General features: G+C 44.7%; 2 protein-coding genes across 2 annotated transcripts in view; one reads left to right on the top strand and one right to left on the bottom strand.

Annotated features, from left to right (window-relative positions):
• Positions 1 to 20,891, top strand: part of LOC130877147 (uncharacterized) — a 68,595-nt gene that overhangs the window by 21,717 nt on the left and 25,987 nt on the right. The window contains 1 exon segment of the mRNA XM_057774096.1: positions 12,778 to 12,813. Coding sequence (XP_057630079.1) covers positions 12,778 to 12,813 — 36 coding nt within the window.
• Positions 34 to 12,557, bottom strand: LOC130877145 (uncharacterized). The gene is made up of 3 exons (XM_057774095.1): positions 12,301 to 12,557; positions 8,589 to 9,821; positions 34 to 4,801 (listed from the first exon to the last, which is right to left on the bottom strand). Exons 2-3 carry the CDS (start codon positions 9,798 to 9,800, stop codon positions 3,503 to 3,505), a joined length of 2,511 nt encoding a protein of 836 aa, XP_057630078.1. The 5' UTR covers positions 9,801 to 9,821; positions 12,301 to 12,557; the 3' UTR covers positions 34 to 3,502.

Here is a 20,891-nt window from a genome sequence, read left to right as displayed (position 1 = left end):
AAATACCCTGGCAAAAACACTTTAAGAGAGAAGGAGTTTATTTTGGTTCACGGTTCAAGGCTACAGTCCACTGTGATGGGAAGGCAGCTGATCACATCACATCCGCACTCAGGGAGCAGAGAGAGAGGAACGCTGGTGCTCACCTGGCTTTCTTCATTTGATGCAGTTCAGGGCTCCAGCCTCGGGAATGGCGCTGCCCACATTTAAAGTGGGTCTTCCCATCTTGATTAGTTAATCAAGTTAATTAGTTAATCAAGTTAATTAGTTAATTTTAATTGAGATAATCCCTTAAAGACATTCTCAGAGATTTGGCTCCAAGGTGACTCTAGGTCCTGTCAAGTTGAAAATCGATATACACCATCACACACAAATCTGTGATGTACTGAAACAGTTCCCACATATAGGACAGAAAGCGTCCATCCTCAGACAGACAGCTCTGCTGACAGCGTCCCCTGCTACACACAATACAATGGCTTTTCCCCGTGACTACTACTGCTGAAAGCACAGAAATAGACTAAAGGCCGTGAGACTGGGCCTGGGTGTTCTACACGGCACAGAGGCAGGTAAGTGGCCTCAGGAGCAGACAGCTCAGCAGCTGGTGTCTCAGAGGACAATGAGGCAAAGAGAGAAGAAGTTACTGGCTAATTCTGCTCACCTGCAGTGGGACACTAATGGTTGATCTGAGTGTAAAACAGTGATTCCTAGAAGCTGGAAAGGTGGGCAGAGGGGCGGAGAGAGTTTGATAACAGGTACCAAAGGGCTAGAGGGAAGGAGCATGTTCCAGCATTTCTAGCATGCTGCAGTGCAGCACAGAGATTCTTGTTTAAAACAATCTATTAAGCTCTTTACAAATCAGCAGAACAGAGACAGTCAGATGCCCCAGATACGCGACAATGCCAATAAAGTGGTAAACATACCTTGAACTGGTCGGCATCTACTGTATACACGTACTCGTTAATATTGGAAAGTATTAGCTGTTAATCACCATAATTTTAATATGTCTAAGAATATGGAAGCCTGACACCCCAGCTTTTAAAACATGATTTGTTTGTTTTTATTTGATGTGCATTGGTGTTTTGCCTGCATGAGTGTCTGGGTGAAGGGGCCAGATTCCTTGGAGCTGGAGTTACAGACAGTTATGAGTTGTCATGTGGATGCTGGGAATTGATCTAGATCCTCTGGAAGAGCAGTCAGTGCTCTTAACTGCGCAGCCATCTCTCCAGATTGGATGGTTATGCGTTGTTTATTTGAGTAAACTTGTCACACTGTGTCTCACAAAGGAGTACAATTGTAACTATGACCATGTAACCATATGTATCTGCTGGTATAGAGTGGGATAGGGTAATTGTGGGGTTTGAGGAAATTAACTTTACATAGCATCTGGTTCATGTGGTGGTTTGAAAGAAAATGGCCCCCATAGGAAGTGGCACTATTAAGAGGGTGGCCTTGTTGGAGGAAATGTGTCACTGTGGGGAGCCAGCTTTGAGGTTTCCTATTCTCAAATTACTCCCAGTGTGAGACACAGACTCATTCTGCTGTAGGCTGATCAAGATGCAGAACTCTCGGCTCCTTCTCCAGCACCCTGTCTGCCTGCATGCTTCATGTCCCACTATGATGATAATGGACTGAACCTCTGTAAGCCACCCAATTAAATGTTTTCCTTTATGTGAGTTGCTGTGGTCATGCTGTCTCTTCACAGCAACAAAGACCCTATCTAAGAGAGTGCCCAAGTAATTACCAAGTACCACTGTAGATGTTATTGTGAAAGAAAATTTAAGATGAGATTAAATTTTAAAGCAGGAGGCTTTGAATACTTTGAATACTTCAGAGGACTCTACTGCAAATGCCCCGCCTGACCAACTGAAGACCTTAGAGATAAGCAAAAACAAAACAAACCTTGACACCCTCTGGGAAGGAGAGAAAAGAATTCTTGCTGTTTGGCCAGAAGCTGTAATATCAACTCAGTCAAAGATTTCCGGGCTGCAAGGCTGCCCTGTAGCTCCTGTACTTGGCAAGTCTCACAGCTGAGTGAGTCAATGAGAGACAAAGGCAGGGAGAGAAGCAGAGAGAGAATCGGGGAGAAGAAGAGAAGAAGGTAGGGGGAGAGGAGGGAAAGAGAAGAGAAGGAAGAACAAGAGGAGGAGGAGGGAAAGTAGAGAAAGGAGGAGAGAAAGTTGAGGAGAGAGATGTGGTAAGTTGAGGATATGATAGTGCTCTGGTTTGAAGGCCACCACAGACCCTGGTGTTAATCACCCGGTCCCCAACATGGCATTATTTTTTTGGATGTTGTTGAGCCTTTAGGAGGGAAGGCCTAGGTGGTGGAAGCAGGTCACGAGAACCAGTACTTTGATACTCCTGCCCCTTGCTGTCACCTAGCTCTCTGCCACCGTGTTCACCGTCTTCTCTTACACTGAGTGTTTCCCTCCCCACGCCCCTTCTATCATGACAGAGGGTGATTCTCTGAAACTGTGAGCCAGATGCAACCTTTCTTCTCTTCAGCAGTTTCTGTCAGGTGTTTAGAACACTGTGTCATAAAAGGAATTAACTATAATACTATATAGATCCAGCAATAAGAAGATATGGATATAATATATTGCTTCCTTTTCTCTGAAGAGGCCCAATGCAGAGCTAAAATGTGCATGCTGGTTTTCTGCATATTGCATCCCATGCACGACTCCTCACCTTCCTTCTAGAAGGGCAGGTCTACATGCAGAGAGCAACACTGGGATTTTAACAGCTGGTTATGTCAGATGCCCAAAAGGGACACTGGGTCTCAAAAGATGCTGTAGATGAAGAAACTGGGAACAACTCCACATGCTAACCAGTCTTAAGTGAGGCTAAACACCAACAAAGTCTCCTAGACATTAAAGCAGTAAGGAAATGTCTTGGAGTGACCTTACCCCCAAGGAGAGACAATTTAGTGTTTACTTTGCCTACAACCTGAATTCTCAACTCACTCAGGTTGACTGATGAAGGATATGAAATAAAATTTCCTTGTTTCCAAGGACCAAAAGAACCTGCAGATATGTCCACCCATCTGTGTATCACTCAGTTCTTCCTGGAGGAACATGGACGATGGTCCCAAGATAATCTACCATGTAGTTCTTGTGTCCAGGAAATACCACTTCATGGGAGATGTACGCTGGGAACCAGTTCCTTGTACTTCATAATACTAAAAAAAAAAAAAAAAATCAAGGCAGGAAACAGTGTCTTCATCTTAGGAGAGTTTGGCAATGCCTGGGAAATCTCCTTGAGAAGAAATATCCAAGGTTAATTCCAGAAGGATATTACAAGTTACTTGTATATACCCATGTGTTCTCTCTCATACGTGATATTTTAGTGAGAGACAGTTTTTCCCATGTGTGTTTACGTTGTTGATAACTCTTCTTCAGCTTGCCACAGTCTCTGAAAGAGGTGAATCCTCTGGTCTTTCATAGAAAACGTTTGCTGCTTCAAAGTATGTCATAAGTCAGTGACCAAAGTCAGCCCGAAGGTAAGTGCCTCATAGCTCCATCGCTGCTTCCCAGTATTCTGGGGGGTCAGTCAGCTTCTCTGATAAAAACTCCTTATTAAGAAGAGTCTTGGCATCACTTGACACGGTATCAATGAAGAGATTTTTCAAATAGAAAGTCTTTCTAAAGTAAAGGCCTGTGGCAAGTGGCCCCCCAGTAACAGAGGAAATATATTCAATGTATTTCCATAGTTTTTCTTCTAAGGACATGTCGTTGGTCCTTGTTAGCAAACGGAGAGACTTAAGGTGTGCTTTGATTTCATTGACAGACACGTTAAAATCCTTGGCAATATTTTCCAGCGAGGCATCATTCAGTCCAAAGTAGGATCTGTACAGGTCCAAGGTCTCCTCTACCTTCTGAATCTTATCTAGGACCAAGCCCCCAAATGGAATGGTGGCCCAAGCTCCAGCCTTCAAAGCCTCCAGCCAGATCTTCTGTTTCAGGAAATCCCTCTTCCGGTCAATGGCAGTCTCAGTAACACTGTGCAAGGACAGCATGAAGACATGGCGCTTGTGGGCTGGGAGCTCGCTCAGCAGGGTGGTCTCCAGCTCTGGGAAGTCAAAGTCAGACACATCAAAATTAGAGACCAAGAAGACTGGGGGCTCACTGGAGAGAGTCTCCTGGAGATGCCTTGAACAGTCGCCTCGGATTTTCTTTAAGACGCTGTCTCTATTGAAAGTCTTAGATTTACTCCTCTGTTCATTACTTATATCCTGATCTATCTTGGTTCGGACAAAGTAGAACTTTGTATTCATCTTGGCGATGGCTTTGGCCAAATGTGCATCAGTGTCTTTGAAACGAGTAGCCGAGATGATAATGAAGAAGTCATACTCAGCAAACTTCATTTCCGTTAGGTAGTTTTGGGGAGGGAAGGATGTGGACCCAATGCCAGGCAGGTCCCATATTGTCACCATGGGAAGCTTTGGGTGGGGGTATGGAGTTCTCTCCATGGTTGTCTCTACCACCCCAGTGGGAGCTGCGCCTTCTTCTTCATCCCACACTCCCCGCAGGGCATTGATAAAGCTGGATTTGCCTGCCCCTGTTTCTCCAGTCACTGCGATGTTCAGTGGGGCTCTGTCGATGTTTCTCAGAGCATTGCTGATTGCAGAAACCGCTCCTGGGAGGTTCTTATTTTCCAGGTGGGATTCAATCAAGGTGATAGTTTCCTCAGAGAGGATTTTACTTTCCTTCTTGAAGTTCTTAAAAAATTTTTCAAAGCTGGATGCCAAAAGCTGAGCCGTTGAAGGAGAGGGTCTGGGAGACTTACATGTATCTGTTTCCAGAAGATGCTGAAGAGAGGAGACAAGAGAGACATTGCAATTATGAGTGCAGTAGAGCAGGGCCTAGGACTTTGTTGCTGTGGTAAAGCAGGGCTTCATCCTCTGTGCCCTTTAGAGGCAGACACCCCCTTGTCCCTGGCTGCTGCCTTGATTTCTGGCAAATGCCCTCTTTCTCAGGTTCTACTTCTCCAATGGCTTCCCTCTTTCCTTGCTGTCTGATTCAAGGTCCACTTATTCCATGCAATTACCTTCCCTTGTGTTTATATCTTATCTACAATTATCTTCAGATTCTGTTTACTCCTTTTAAAGTGACTACCCGTACAATGTCAAACCCTGTGGGCAGAGATCAGCAGCAGAGCAAATCCTCCAGCAGCGTCTCTCCTGGGAAGGCTCCCTGCCTCTTGTGAGCTCACAAGCGTTGCTCTTAGGCCTCACGCCCTCTGCTCCCTTAGCACAGCTCTCCCAGCTTCTCTTGGGAGGAGTGTGAATGAAAGGAGAAGGGACATGAGGTGGCGCATAAACAAGATTTATTACGTGTCCCACAGAGGGGTGGACACATCACTACCCAGGTGTAATGGACTTTGTTCTAGCCATAAAGAAGACGGAAACTAAGCCATTTGTAGGAAAATGGATGTATCTGGAGATATTCGTATTAAGTCAGTTAAACCAACCTCAGAAAGAGAAATATATTTTGTTATTCATGGATCTTAGGTTTTATATAGCTACATAGTTACATACATATGTATGACATGAAAGGGGAAGAGAAACTGTCTCAGGAACAAAGGGACTAATGGGGGCTATACTTAGCATGATGGATGTGCTTGTTTAACAACTTAAAATTTTAAAAAATTTTTTAAATTGTTAGTAAGGAGATAACTATGTTATTCCTTATTTTCAACAGGGGTTCAGGGACAGCCTCAGTGGTAAGCAAATTCCCTACGTGTCCCTGTTTTCAAGTGTTTTGTCTCTAAACAAACAATCAGCCAAACAACCAACAAAAACAAAAAATCCCAAACTGCTACAAGAGAGATATATAGAGAGAGATCAAAAAGGATACTAAAAAAAAAAAAAAGTGTCCTCATTTTCTTAAACTTACGAAACCTGAAGAACTGAATTCCCATCAAACCCCTTCCCCAACAAAGACTCAGTTCTCAAGGCAGAATAGACAGGGTAAGCTCAGACAGGTTTCTGTCAGGAAGCCACACATGTTTCCCTTAAATGGCCACAGATTTCATATTTTGAACTTTGTAGGTCACATAATTCTATTTATTATAATCTTACAAGGATATTAAAACTCTTTTTAATTCATGAATTGTACAAAACCAGATTCCATGATAGCTTTGATTGTAGATCCACGTTTATCACATCTGATCCTAAAGATACCAGAGCTTTGGGAGAAGGTGCAGTTCTACACTTGTATCCTTTTCTTTTGATGTTAGAAACACAGACAGGGCTTTGGAATTGCAGATGGAACAGAAGATAAAAGCAGGCAGTCATGAGAGACTGGCTTCATGCTGCTCTAATATTCTGGCGTATGATATAATTCAATACAGAAGCTTCAGGTATACAGAATTCTATGTGTGATTCTGCCAATCACTTTGTTGGAAGCCATGTCGCCGATAACAGTAAGGGAAAGGGGGCCACATCAATACAGATCCTACAGTCATTAGGAGTAATATATGAAAATGTCAAAACTCTCAGGTGAATAACTTGAGATGCTGTGTGTGAAGATGCATGCGTGTGTGCAAATGCACATGTATGTAGTATGAGTCCTAGGGGTCTACCTGTCTCTGCCTCTCCAGTGCTGGAAATCTGCCCACAACTGATTGACAAGTAGAAGCAATGTTTAGGAACTCCTGGTCATTGTGGCTAAGAAATGAATATAAATTCATGTATAATTCATTGCTTACACTGTACTATTTATGTCACAGTTGATTGTAATGCATGAGAGTCCCCAGTCTCATGTGACCAGCTGAGACAATGGTTCTCTACAATTCTGACATGGAATGGACTGAGACAAAACTCACTAAATGCCACCAGAATGAAGACATAGCACCTACACTGTGATGGTCAGCAGGAAATAAACCCAATATTGCATAATAAGCAGACCTCCTAAGACACATTTTCTGGAGAAGTTGCTTAGTACAGATACCCTATTTAAGTAGTAGAGATCTCCACTGAGAACAAGAATTGTCACACAGAATACAAGAATTATTAAAAGTGGCCAAGGCCATTACATAGAAAGGATCATAATTCTCTAATAAAAGATTCTGAAGAAATTGAATTGGATGAATTTTTTTGATTTTGAAAATAATGACAAAAAAATCCAGGCAGATGAGAGGGAAAAGAAATTAAAGGAGAAAATGCATAGGGTGAGTAATAGAGTCTATATGATAAGGAGAAGAAGAAGGGACTCTTTAGGGGAACAGGGAGCTAGCCAGACAATCACAAGGGCATGATGGAGGGCAGGAGGGTAATGGTAAGTACATATGAATGAATAAGAACATATCAGAATGAATGAGAATTATAATGGCACACTTGTATGGAAATGCCATGATATAACCCATTTTTGTATGTGAGCCAAAACAATACTAAGAAACAAGAAAAAACCTTCATCAAGATCCAAGATAAAACTGATGAATGAAAATGTAAGATTTTACTTAGAAGTCAGAAATGTAAAACCTTGAAAGTCCATTTATAGTAGACAGAGATGGACACACACAGCAGGTAGGAAGAAAAGGTAAAAAGGATAGAAAAAAGGAAAGGAAAGATAGGAAAGGATAGGAAGGGAGCAATCAAATTTCAATAATTAATCAATGAGTGAAGAGCATTGAACAATGACCACAAAACACTCAGGAAAGAAATCTCAAACAAGGCTACAAAAGATGCTCATAGTCCCATTTTTATAGCTTATAAACACTAAATGTTGTCAAAGTGTTCATACTTTACAAAGTAATGTTCAGACCCAGTTAAATCTCATCTAAAACATCACTGTCATTTAAAATAGAACTAGACTGTTGAATCATAAAATATACATGGAAACACAAAAAGACTGCAAATAGCTCAAACAGCAGGGTGAGGAGGCATCAAAATAGTTGCTTCCAGGAATATTTCAGAGCCACACTAAACAGTAAAACAATGGAATGGAAACAGGTCCATAGACTAACCAACTGAGCAGAATAGAGGACCCAGAAATGTCGGCATACATGTACAGCCACCTGGGGGCACCTACAGTCAATCAACATCTCAGTGAGGCTTCCAAAACTAATACTGCACAAAGAGCACAGTGTTCAACAAGCAGAACTGGGCAAACTGCACATCAGGCAAGACTAAAACATGACCCTTAGCTTTCACCCTATACAAAAACCAACTCAACTGGCCAATGAGCTTGATATAAGAAGAGAAATTTGAAACTCCTAAAGGGAAACTTATATGAAAAACTTCATCAGATCATCAGGACATAGGGTCCCCATAGCATAGGAAACAAAAGCAAGCTGGCAAGGAGGATTCCATCTAATGGAAAATTTTGTCTAAAACAAAGCAAATAAACACTACAGTAATGAGACAATTTGTAGGGGAAAAACCTTACGAGTGCATCTTACAACAGTCTCAACCGGAGAGACCAGAAGATCTCAACAGGTGCAGAAAATGGACTTGACAATATCATCAGAGTCACCTTGAAATGTGTCAGCAAAGTGCAGTAGAAGGGTTCTTCCCGGAACAACTGTGGAAAACACTGTTTTGTCACTCTGATGCCTCCCAATATAGACAGGATTTGGAGTTGAAATGGACTTACCTTCCCTGTGAAAAGCTCTTCTTTGCTAAGGAGAATCTTAACATCATTTGCCACAGTGTCAATGAAGAAATTTTGCAAGTGCAAAGTCTTTGAAAAGTAAGAATGGCTAATGTACCCCGAAAGTTTATCTGTTAAGGATTTACCCTGCTCTTCTGAGAGCAAATGCAGAGACTTAATGTTCTCCTTGAGTTCCTCCAGGGCCACGTGCAAATCATCAGCGATGTTTTCCAGGGATGCCTCATCCAGGCCAAAGGAGGATCTGCAGGAGTTCAAAGTCTCTTCCAATAACTGTATGTCACTTTTGGTCAAGCCCTTAAGTGATATGGTGACCCATGCCCTTGGCATTACGGAATCCCTCCAGACCTCCTGTTTCAGTGTGTCCCTCTTCTGGTCTATGGTGGACTGCGTAACAACTGACAAAGCGAGCATGAATATGTGACGCTTGTGGTCTGGGAGCTCCCTCAGAAGGGTGGCCTCCAGCTCTGGGAAGTCAAAGTCAGACACATCAAAGTTAGAGACTAAGAAGACTGGAGGCTCCTGCTGGGTCACTTCCTTAAGTATACTTGAGATGGAATTTCGAATCTGCTTTAAGGTGTTCTCTCTATTGAATCTCTGAGGACTACACTGTTTTTGAACCATTAGATCATGATCTGTGTGGGTTCGAACAAAATAGAAACGCCTATTCACTTGCACGATGGCTTTGGCTAGTTCTGCGTCATTGTGTTTAAAACGTCCAGAAGAGACAATAATGAAGAAGTCATACTCCTCAAACTTGATTTTCTTCAGATAATCATGTGGTTGGAAGGCAGTGGACCCGATGCCCGGCAGGTCCCATAGTGTCACACTGGGAACCTTGGAGTATGGGTATGGTTTTCTCTCAGTGGTGGTACATATCACTCCGGTGGAAGCAGCCGCACCCTCTTCATCAGGCCCCACTCCCTGTAGAGCATTGATGAGACTGGATTTTCCAGCCCCAATCTCCCCCATCACTGCAATGTTTAGTGGAATTTTCTCGATGTCACTCAGAGCATCGCTGATTGCACAAACTGTTCCCCTCAGGTTTCCACCCTCTAGGTTTGATCTAATCAAGGTGGTTAATTCCTGAGACAGGATCTTGGTTTCCATCTTGAAATTGTGAAGATTTGTGTCGAGACTTGAGGTCAAATCAGGCTCCTCCTTCTGAGGGGGTGTAGAAGAGGAGGACTGACCCATGGCTGGTAACAGCTGATGGTACTAAGGGAGGAAAGAACCAGGAAGGTCAAAGAATTAGTTTAGAAAGACAAGCCAATGGGAAATCAGAGTCCCTTAAACCACCCACATTACAAATGGGGTCTTTCCCCCTTTTAATCAAATGCTCAGGACTCAACTGCATTTACTTCTAACCTGATCATATATTTTGGCTTGACTGAGACTCCTTTACCCTTGATCATTTTCCTCTTTGAAGCATTTTTAGTTCATCAAGATAAATTCAGACCTACACCAGCAGCACTAAGGAGGTCGTGCTATGGATCACAAGTTTGAGGTCAGCCTGGGCAATGATCCCAAGACCTCTGTGTGGTGTGCCATCATTCACTGAAGCAGAAAGACTCTTAAAGTTCCGTTTGAAATTACAAAAGATCCCAGACAGAGAAAGCAATGCCAAGGCAGGGAAAATGCTGAGGCCATCTCTGTTCTTGGTCTCAAGTTGTGTCCAGAACCAGGGCAACACAAGCACCTTTGTGAGCCCCTAGCAGTTGCCACCCCAGCTTCACTTCTAAATGGCTGCCGTTTCTCAGGAATGACCTGTCCCTGACTTCAAAACATCCAGACAGAGGCTCTGATGCTCAGAATTTGCCATTTGGCCTGCGTCACACATGCTACCATCTGAACCAGGTATCAGTGGGATTGCTGGGAAGCACAGAATAGAACCCCATGGCCTTGAAAGATTTTCAAAAGGAAGCGACATCTAAGCAAGGTGTCGAATGCTGTGTGGAGTGGGCTGGGCGATGGAAAGGGCGGGAGTGAAGAGAGCTCGTGCGTGGAGATAGAGATGGCGCACTGTGGTGCATCTGGAGAACTGCCGGTCAACCTGTGGCTGGAACGAGGAGTTCAAATTCAGAAGTGAGGAGAAAGCGTGGAAGGCAGTCAAGGGTTCATTTGAGCCATTCAATAGTGAGAGACGGTGCCACTTGGGGACACCTGGAAAGATGCAGGATACAAAGTGGAAGAGATCCAGAATCTGGGAGCAGCATCTTTGCAGCTTCCGACAACACCCACGGCAGGAAATCCATTTGACACAGGACCCAATGTGTGTGTACTCATAGCACCATCGTATAGGAAAGAGTTTACTACTCAGTTGTGCAGTCTGGTCTACTCTGTTGGTGTTCGATGAATTTTAAAAATTACATTATATTCCCTTTGGTCAAATTTAACAAATGTGTTGTACCTTATCCAATAAAAAATAGATAAAATGAAGGCTATTAATGAGTAGATTTCCTATGCTAGGCTCTAAATAGTTCTGGTTTCATGTAACTAATCTGAACATCCATCAATGGACTCAGAAACAAAAAACAAAAAAAAAAAGCCTAGTTTTTCTATATATGAAATATCACAGATTTTTTAATATAAAAGTTCCTACCCTTACATATGTATATACATATTATGATGATAATTAAAGAATAGATCATTAATTGAGAGATGGGAATAGATAGAGTGAGGAGAGAGGAAACCTGGAGTGAGCTAGGTGCAGTGTTCATGCATGAAGTTCTCAAAAACAAAATACATTAAATGAGAAAAAGAGAATCTTGACATCTGAAAAGAATCCTGGTAATATTTGACCACTATATGGAAAGTTTGAGAGAGAAATTCATGTGCTGATTTTTTTTACAAAAATAGTATATGTCTGCATGATCCTCCGGTCAGTACTGAGCATAGCATACAATCTGAAGGGTTGGAAAAAGCCCAACCTCTGTAGTGTAATCATTGAAGGGGTTTCTGTCCTGGCATAGAAATAGTTCCCTCAGTGCACGGAAAATAGTTGATCTGATCCAGAGAAAAAGACCACTTAGAGGCTTCCTCTTCAAAACCCTGCTCTATGGGTGCTCCAGGTCCAGCTCATGGCTTCTCACAGATTCACTGTACCCCAGGCAATACCAGTGTGCATTCTGATTATAGCATTTTATCCCCGTGGGGGTAAACAAAATAGTAACAGTATAGGAGGTTGTGGTGGGACACACCTTTAATCTCAGCACTAGCAGGAAGAGGTAGATAGATTCCGAGTTTGAGCCCAGCCTGATTTGCCTGTCCTAGACCAGCCAAAGGCACACAGAGGGATCCAGTTTCAAACAGAAACCAAGACAATGAAAACAACAAACAGCTCCAAGAACAAAACCGGCCCTAAACAGCTTACAGCAGTGACTCTGAGAAATCTACGCACACAGCCTGCCCCCCTTCTCCACACTGAAGCTCTCATCAGAAGAGCAACAGACCTAGGAATGTGCAGGAGATAGAAGAGATTGTTGCTGCCTCACTGGTGGGTTGGGGTCCTCTGTGGTGCAGAAGATGCAGAAGGGCCCAACCATAAAAAAAAAAAAAAAAAAAAAAAAAAAAAAAAAAAATCCCTAGTGAAATAAACCAGAATATAAGCTCCTCTGCCCTGGTACCAGGAATTCCCCTGCCACATCATAAGTAAGGAGGATTTCTGGTCAAGCTGCACTTAGATTCCTTCACATACCTGCTCCCCAGTGATGAAGTGAGTGACCCTCCTGTGATGTCCCCTCTTCCCTGGGAACAAGGTCGCTGGGGTAGCTGTCTATGGCGTCTTCTTAACTGGGATGTCCAGCAGCCAGACCGAATGCAGAGTGCTGGGTTTCTGGTGTTTTCGGAGAGCAGAACAGCTGGGAAGCAAAGGCTGATCTGCCCAGATTTCCTTCCAGATCCTGCCCCTCACAGTCTCTGCTCTCTGCCCTGCACTTCCTAAATTCCAATCTGCCTGCTTGGTCCCTAAAGGGAGGGGCTGCAGTCAGAGGAGGGTTTGGTTTCTGTTCTTTGAACTAGGGGGGTTGGTTTGCACAAATCAGGGGAATAGGTTTCACATCCTCCTTCTGAGAGGGAGGCGGAGCTCTGCTGAAGTGGCCCTAGCCCAAATTCAGGGTTTCCTGAGTGCTTGGGACCTTGGTAGCAGACTCCAGTGTCCTCCTGTGCTCCCCAGCACTGACCATTTTACTCCACCACCTCAAGACCCTCTGTTCAGATGATGACAACTATTGACCTTCACACCCGGGATCCCGGGGTTCAGCGTTTGCAGACTCTTGCTGTAACCCCGCACCCTGTGCTGCCGTCCTGTTGATTGTCTCTCACTCAAGACCATTCTCCTTACTTTGAGACAGACACTCTAACTGGCTCAGACTTCACCAATCAGACAAGGCTGCCTGCCAAGTGAGCTCCTGGGGGTGGGGAAATGAGTGATCTCCCCAGCCACTCATGGAGATTTCCCCTGTGATGGTGAGCACTATGTTTAGAGGATAATTTACTGTGGCTGTAAAAACAACATTGTATTCAGCTTCTAGTAGCCATGAGGAAGTTGCTCCTGCTTAGAATGTGCCCTGTCAGCTGGCGGAGATGGACCATTTCCTGATACCATTGGGCTATTCTTTAAAAAAAAAAATAATAATAATTGTTTTAAAATACTTCACTGATCCTGCTATTTCTCCAAGGTCACAAGATTAAACAGGGTAATTGCTAAGGTCTGCTTTTGTAGAAGTCGCTTGCTTGGATGGCTGAGAGGCCTGCTAGACATCTCTATAAAAATCAAGCCTTTCTCATACCCAGATAGCATATGAGTTCATTTGGCTCCCCAAAATTATAGAGTCTTGTCTTTTTCCTTCATAATCCTTTGACTAACAATAATCAGGACCTTACCTAGAGAACTCTATGGTCTGGTTCTGGCCAGTACACCTTCCCTTTTTAAAAAATGGAAATTCCATGTTAGGATGAAGTGTGTGTTTAATTTTAATTGGGTCTGTTAAAGGAGCCAAAGTGGCTCCTGATTGCTGGGGTTTGGTAGTCAGTCTCAGGAGGAGGAAGTGGCCATCTAAGGGAATAGACCTTAATGGTTAGCTTTAGGAATGTAATCTAAAGGTTTTTAGCGATGCAGAGGACATGGGAGTTAAGGGCAAAGCCTGCCAGAGCCACGTTCATCTGGCTCGAGCTGGCCAGAGTCCCTTCAGTTTGTGCCTTGGTCTGTCATGGGCTCCCTATCTGGGGTGAGCAGACAAGTGAGTTGTGTCCATCCACAACACCCACTGTGCTGAGAGCCACACTCACCATCTCCCTTTGCTCATTCATGATTCAATCTATGTCATTCTCTAGGGCTCACTGCCACTTCCCTGGGAAACTTGACCTGTGCCCCATGCTCCACCCCATACGATCCTATCCTCTCCTGCACCAAAAGACTAGGTCCATATGCCTAGAATATCCAGGGAATCTATTTTGGTATCTATGACGCTCAGTATCCAGACTCCTCTCTTTCAGGCTCTACCATGCCTATGCTCCCAGCACCTGATTCCCCGGATTCATCTAGTGAGGGGTAAGGGTGGGCCTCAGGCCCCAGCAGTCCTCTAGCTAACAGTAATAATGGTGACATCTACCCGTACTGAGCAAGGACTCTGGCCACCTTTTATCTTATTTCTTTTCTTTTTTTAAAATCAATCGAGATTAACATTAACCATAAGGGTATATGTCTTGTCTTATGCCACTGAAGTTGATTCTCATTGACACACATCTTTCTCAGTCTCTCCACTCACTTCTGAGTTCTGCAGTGTCTTCGGTAGAAGGCAGACAAAGTATCACAGCTTACATGGGCTTTCAGAAACAGAGCTTTGAAAGGTCTGCACCATTTCCTGCTCTGAGGAGCATAACAGGAAGTGGGGTGGTGATAAGCCAGGATGGCTGCGGGATGACTCATAACTGACCCTGCTGCACCTGGTGCTGGGTGGAGTCAGTCACTGCAAAAACGCACACAGGAAATGTGTCTCTCTCTTGGCTTTCTCCGCTTCTGCAGTGTCTGAGGAGTGTTTCCCCGTTGTCCTCTCACTCATGGATTCCACAGCGTTGTCCTCATGTGAATTTGATCACTCAGAATTTGCCACAGAATTTCACCATTCCCAGATCCTGCTGAACACATGCCACTCAAGAAACTAGACTTTAAAATGCTAATTAACCCAATAAAAAAATGGGGCACTGAACTGAACAGAGAATTCTCAACAGAAGAAATTCAAATGGCCAAAAGACACTTAAGGTCATGCTCAACCTCCTTAGCGATAAGGGAAATGCAAATTAAAACAACTTTGAGATACCATCTTACACCTGTCAGAATGGCTAAAATCAAAAACACCAATGATAGCCTTTGCTGGAGAGGTTGTGGAGTAAGGGGCACACTCATTCATTGCTGGTGGAAATGCAAACTTGTGCAACCACTTTGGAAATCAGTGTGGCGATTTCTCAGGAAATTTGGGATCAACCTACCCCAAGATCCAGTAATACCACTATTGGGAATATACCCAAGAGATGCCCCATCAAATGACAAAAGTATCTGTTCAACTATGTTCATAACAGCATTATTTGTAATAGCCAAAACCTGAACACATGCTCTTTAGACCTGACCCTGACTGCTAACTGTAGAGGTTTGTCACCATAAGGTGCACCCCTACCCTCCCACAATCTGTTCCTGCTCAGCAGGGGAAGAAAAGTTCAAGTGGCTGCTTTCTGACCCAAGCAGAAGACAAGCAGCAAATGACCGTACAGGTGTCATTTTTAAGAAGAGGAAAAGGGGAGGGCTGTGTTAGAGTGGGCTAGGATGCGGTGGTATATCTCGATCAGGCGTGTTCATTAGGTGGACCAAAGTGGGCTTCTGATGGCTGGACTTTAATAATTTGATGTCTGGAGCTGGTAGCCAGTCTCAGAAGGAGGCAGTAACCAAATAAAGGAACAGACCTTGGTGGCTAGCTTTAGCAATGCAGTCTAAGGGTTATGAGCAAGGCAGAGGGAACTGGGGAGAAGGGCAAGGCTTGCAAGAGCCTCATGCTCCAGTGAGCTAGTGTACCTTCACCCCCTCCTCTTTGATTTATTATTGAGTGGCTGTGAGTTGGGTTATGGGAGTTGTTTTCTCTGGTTGCTTCCTGATGACAGTGGGGCATAGTTGCTAAGGGACCCTAGGAAGCTGGGTTGTTGGTGAAGGCTGGGAAGAACAGTTGATGTGCAGGTTCTGCAGGACCAACTGAGGCAAGAGAAGTACAGTCTGACGCTGAACCAGGATGTGGATTTTGAGGAAAAAGCACGTCCTGGCGCTGGAGTGTGCTAGGGTCTGCAGCTGATGATCTGCCAGGAAAGATATATAGCTACTTGGACAAAGGTAAAGTGAAGGAGTCTAGAAAAGTTATTTTTCTTGGATGTACATTTGAAACTGTTAGGTTCATGGTCCTGGTAGCTGGAAAAGGAGTCTCAAGACCAGGGAAAGGGGGAGTGACCCCAGGGAAATGAGGAGAGATTCCACTCTTAGGAAGAGGCAATAAGCAGGAAAATTTAGTTTGTTTGGCAGGAAACTTACCTAAAGTCTGTTTGAGAGTGCCTGAGAGGCACCTGGAATATTCAGATTGGCTATATAAGGTTAATTGGGGAACAACTGTTATCTGAAAGCAGGGTCTGGTTGGATTGTGGACAGTGCAATTTAAGAGGCTCTTGTTACATCAGAATAGTCTTTTGGGGGTGTTTAGGTGGGTTTTGAAATTAAAATACTGTAGGAGCATGGATGATTGAGGAGGCTCTTGGCAAATGGTGAGTGGGAATGTCTGTAATAGGCTTGAATGTTGGTGTGGAAAGGTTGGGAAAATTTGACTTTGGTTCCCAAAGTGGGACTTGGATGGTCAAGGGGACAAGCAGTTAGTAGTGGGGCATAGCATTGGTAACTGTGGTATCAGTAGCAATAGAGGGACTGTGACTAATAGAGGACTTTGAAGAGAGGGCCCAAGGAAGCAGTGAGAGGCCTTGAAGGAGGCATCAGTGAAGATGAGGAGTTTGTTGAATGACCTTGACCCAAACGACAGCTTCGCCATGGGAGTGTGTGTGCATTGGAGAGGAGACCAGTGGGTTTGGTTATGGTTTTTTTTTGTTTGTTTGTTTTTTTGTTTGTTTGTTTGTTTTCGAGACAGGGTTTCTCTGTAGCTTTGGTGCCTGTCCTGGAACTAGCTCTTGTAGACCAGGCTGGCCTCGAACTCACAGAGATCCGCCTGCCTCTGCCTCCCAAGTGCTGGGATTAAAGGCGTGCGCCACCACCGCCCGGCTGGTTATGTATTGTAATTGGAAGCGCAGGATTTGTTCAGAGTGTTTGAATACTGAGAATGTCTGGACAGCTAATGAATTTAGGGGAGTCAATTTGGTGGAGGATGTTTGGCAATCATTTGAACAGAATGAAGTAGGGGTGTGAGAAGGGAGATGAAATTGTGGGAATGGGTGATTTCAGGGGAACAGGAACCGAGAGGGAAGATGACTGCACAGAGTTGGGGTAAGGATAGTGTGGTGTGGGAGATCCTTCTGTCTGTGTTTTGCTTTTATTTGTTAATGAATAATGCTGTTTTAGGCCAATGGCTTAACAGAGCAAAGCCAGGCTGAAAGAGACATTTATAGAGAGAGTAGGCAGAGTCATGGAGAAGCCATGTAGCCCCTGCCAGAGACAGATAGATGCTGGACGCAGCTGTACCCAGTAAGCCACAGCCACGTGGCAACATACAAATTAATGGAGATGGGTTAGTTTAGGATGCTAGAGCTAGCCAATAAGAAGCTAGAGCTAACAGGCCAAGCAGTGATTTAAATAATGTGGTTTCTGTGTGATTATTTCTGGGAATCCGGGAACGAGCAAGCAGCCTCCTACTACAGTAGAGTCCTGTGATATAGGAGGGTTAGGTGTCTGGCTTTCCTCATCATCTGGGTTTGCAGCAGGGTGGCCTGTGGGAGGTGAGGAGATCATGAGAGTGGGGTGGCAGCTAACCTATGGTCTTTACTGATGATGGAGAGTTCAGTACGAAGTGGACATATGACAGGAAGGTGCCACCATTTAGATAAAAATTGTAGGCTAAGGGAACCTCTTGCATGTAGGAGGAATGGGGGGAGGTCTTTGACTATTATTGCCTTCATAGTCTCTGCAGTAGTGAAGGGGTCTGGAGAAGTTGGGGTAAAGGGAGAAGCGTGGGGTGACTGCGGGGAGGACAGGTAAGGAATATGCAGGGTGAGTTTGATAAGATAAGCGGGGAGGGTTAGAATCTGAGTCAGGGGAAGAGCCTGGAGTCCTCTGTAAGTTAAACATTGAGAGTGAGTAGTTAGAATAGATGTGATGGGAAGGACCCCAGTGCATTTGTCAGCTTCAGAAATGAGCAGACAGGTTGTGGCAAGGGTGTGAAGACAGGGAAGCCACCCGGGGATGATGTACTATAGAGTTTTGGAGAGGTGGGCTGCAGGGTCAAAGGTCAGTCTGAGGAAGAGTTTGCACAGTTTGGACGTGTAAGGACAGGAAGGTTTGTATAGATCTGTGAGGCAGAGAGCTGGAGCTGCAAGGGGAGTGTCTTTGAGTTTAAAGAATTGTTTACTGATAGGGGAGAGAGGCTCATGGGAGTGGAGCAGAAGTAATTTGGTGTAGAAGATGTACTAGGAGTGGGGATTTAGGGATCCATGAGCGGAGGAAATTGGCCATCATGGCAGAGATAAGGAGCAGAGATGGGCCAGGTGGTCTAAAGTGAGGGGGTTATGGGTTGAGGTGAAAGGTTTATGTCAGTTCTGGAGAGGACATCCTTTCCTAGTGAGGGAATAGGTAATGAGGGGATGAAGAGAAAGAAAGCTTGACCGGAGTGAGTTAAGCGAGGCCTCTGGAGGACTGGTGTGAATTCTGACTATGGGTGAGTGGGACCCCAACAGGAGCATAGAGAGGAGGAAGGAAATATGAAACAAGTTTTCATGTGCCTTAAGTCATCTATTTTTAAAGGATTATTTATTATGTATATATGCAGGAAAGGGCATCAGACCTCGTTATAGATGGTTGTGAGTCACCATGTGGGTGCTGGGAGTTGAATCAAGGTCCCCTGGAAGAGTAGACAGTGTTCTTAGCCTCTGAGCCCTCTCTCCCACCTGAGTCACATTTTTTAAAATAACAACTTAAGCTTTTACATCCTCAGACTATAGAAATACTTTATACTTAAAAACAAACAAACAAACAAAAAAAATCATTCACCAGGAGATACAGGTGATTGATAACTGAGAGAATTCATGGTAAATCAAGTTCCTTCAGAAGCAGGAATAGTGAAAACTTACTTTGAGATTTCTTTTGTGAGTTTAACTCTTGTCCGCGTCTGGTAACAAGGTAAGCTGTGTCTAGACTTAGCAGTAGCTCTAGCAAAGTGAGGTCTGATCTTTATATAGGGAGAGGATTGGGAACAACTGAAGCCTTGGTTGCTCTTTAGCTGGCAAAGCTGTCCCTGGCCTACTCGTTCACACCATCAAAGATCTGAGAGCAAAGACTTTCACCTGAAAAACAGGAAGTGCAGACCAAGCAGCTTCTGAATCCGTTAGAAATGACAGACTTACCAGCAACTTGGAGAGTTGAAGATTTCATTGGAGATCTTTTTAACATGAAACCAAACCATAAATCGTAAATGTAGTAAAGTTTTGTCATTACAGAATATACAGATTATAACTTCTGTGTGATTAAGCTTAAACTGAAGGCGGTGTCGGGACAGGAAAGGGTTAAGCAGCAGCAGCAAGGGCCTTGGCCAGGGAGTTGGTAGCTTACTTGCTTCTCAACAGTGGAGAATTTGACTTTAGGAAGAGAGGGGGAGCTGTGTCAGGCTGAAAGAAGGGGGCTTTTCAGAGTGAGGGAGGTGCTATTGGACCCTTGCAGGTAGAACATGCTGCTGAGGAGGAAGGCTGAGGGGGTTGTTGGGTGGGTGGGGGTGGAGGGTAGTGTGAGTGTGTAAGGAGGTGTCAGTCACAGTAGCCCTACACCCACCTAAAGAGGTTGCAGACTTTCTAGGACAGAAAGGAGTACCCGTTGTCAAGGTGTGCTGGAGAAGCAGGTATGCTCATACTGATGTCCTCTGGACAGGACAGGCTGGAGAGTGCACAGTGGGCGGGGCTGATGTGGGAGAGGGTGTGGCCCAGCCAGATTGGCTAGAAGAAGGAGGGGGCCATTGGAATGTTACCAGAGCCCAGGAGGGCTGGAAAGAAGAGGGGGACCATTGAGCACTGCGGATGGTGGGAAATGCAGTGGTCACTACTGAAGGGCGTGACCTGTGAAGCTGTGGCTTGGGAGGGTTCTGCAGCACCCTGGGCTGATGTGAGGGAGAGGGGCAGTAGGGGAGGAGGAGGTGGGAGTCAAGAACTTACAGTTTGGTCTGTCTGGCCTTGGTGAAACCCAAGTGGATGGAGAAGTGGGGAGGGTGTCAAACAAAGGTAAGAAAGGCACCTGACAATGAGGGGGAGGGTGGATGGTGGTAAATCTGCTGGGTCACAGACAGAGTTTCAGTTTTAGGAGCAGAAGATTCAGGGAGGGGTGGAGGACTTGAGAGCAAAGAGGCCCAGGGGTGGTGAGCAGGAAGCTTACTGGGAGGGTTTGGAGCAGGGAAAGCCAAAAGCAGAGACATAAAGGATCTCTTTCCCTTTTCCTGTGTGCTCGTAAAATTTGTAAAGATCCTGAGTAATGTTAGGATCCCAAAGCTGTTAGGCGGACTTTTAGACTGATTATCTAGTGGATGTGAAGGCCGAGCCTGGGTACTGCAGCAAATGAGCTTAGGGAATTTGGTGTCTGAGTGTTGTAGCCATTGGAGATTCTAGAGGAGACATGCTGAAGTCAAGTCAGTCAGAACGGAGTGGGTGGGGCCCATCACCCTTGGTGGTAGTGGGTCAAAGTAAAGATACCAGGTGTCCCTGTGAATCTCGAGAGGCCAAGGAGCAGTCTCACAGAGAGGGTGGGTCGTCACCCATGCAACATCACCAAGGGCATGTCCAACGTGGTCTGAGGATGAATCCGCCATCTCTTGACAGTTTATTTTGGAGGAGGAAAGGGCACCAGATTCAGGCAGCGCAACCTCTAAGAGGGAAAAAGGGGGAAGCCCCTACCTAACCAGACTGGACTGAATGTGCCTAGCTAGCCGCTAGTCCATGGGAGTTCACTGTAAACAGTGAAGACCATGGTGAGGTGCAGTCTTCCCCAGTCCCACAGGACAGAGTAGAAACACTAGACTCTGGATGGCTGTCACACAATAACAGTGACTGTTTAGGATG

Source organism: Chionomys nivalis, chromosome 7, assembly GCF_950005125.1.
Source record: "Chionomys nivalis chromosome 7, mChiNiv1.1, whole genome shotgun sequence".
Lineage (NCBI taxonomy): Eukaryota > Metazoa > Chordata > Mammalia > Rodentia > Cricetidae > Chionomys > Chionomys nivalis.
This window is presented reverse-complemented; position numbering and strand designations above follow the sequence as displayed.

Bases quoted from the DNA above. Each gene is read 5' to 3' on its own strand.
- LOC130877145 (XM_057774095.1), bottom strand. From the start codon at position 9,800: ATGGGTCAGTCCTCCTCTTCTACACCCCCTCAGAAGGAGGAGCCTGAT. The intron at 4,802-8,588 runs GTAAGTCCATTT...TCCTCTCTTCAG, and splicing joins AAGAGCTTTTCACAGGGAAG to CATCTTCTGGAAACAGATAC.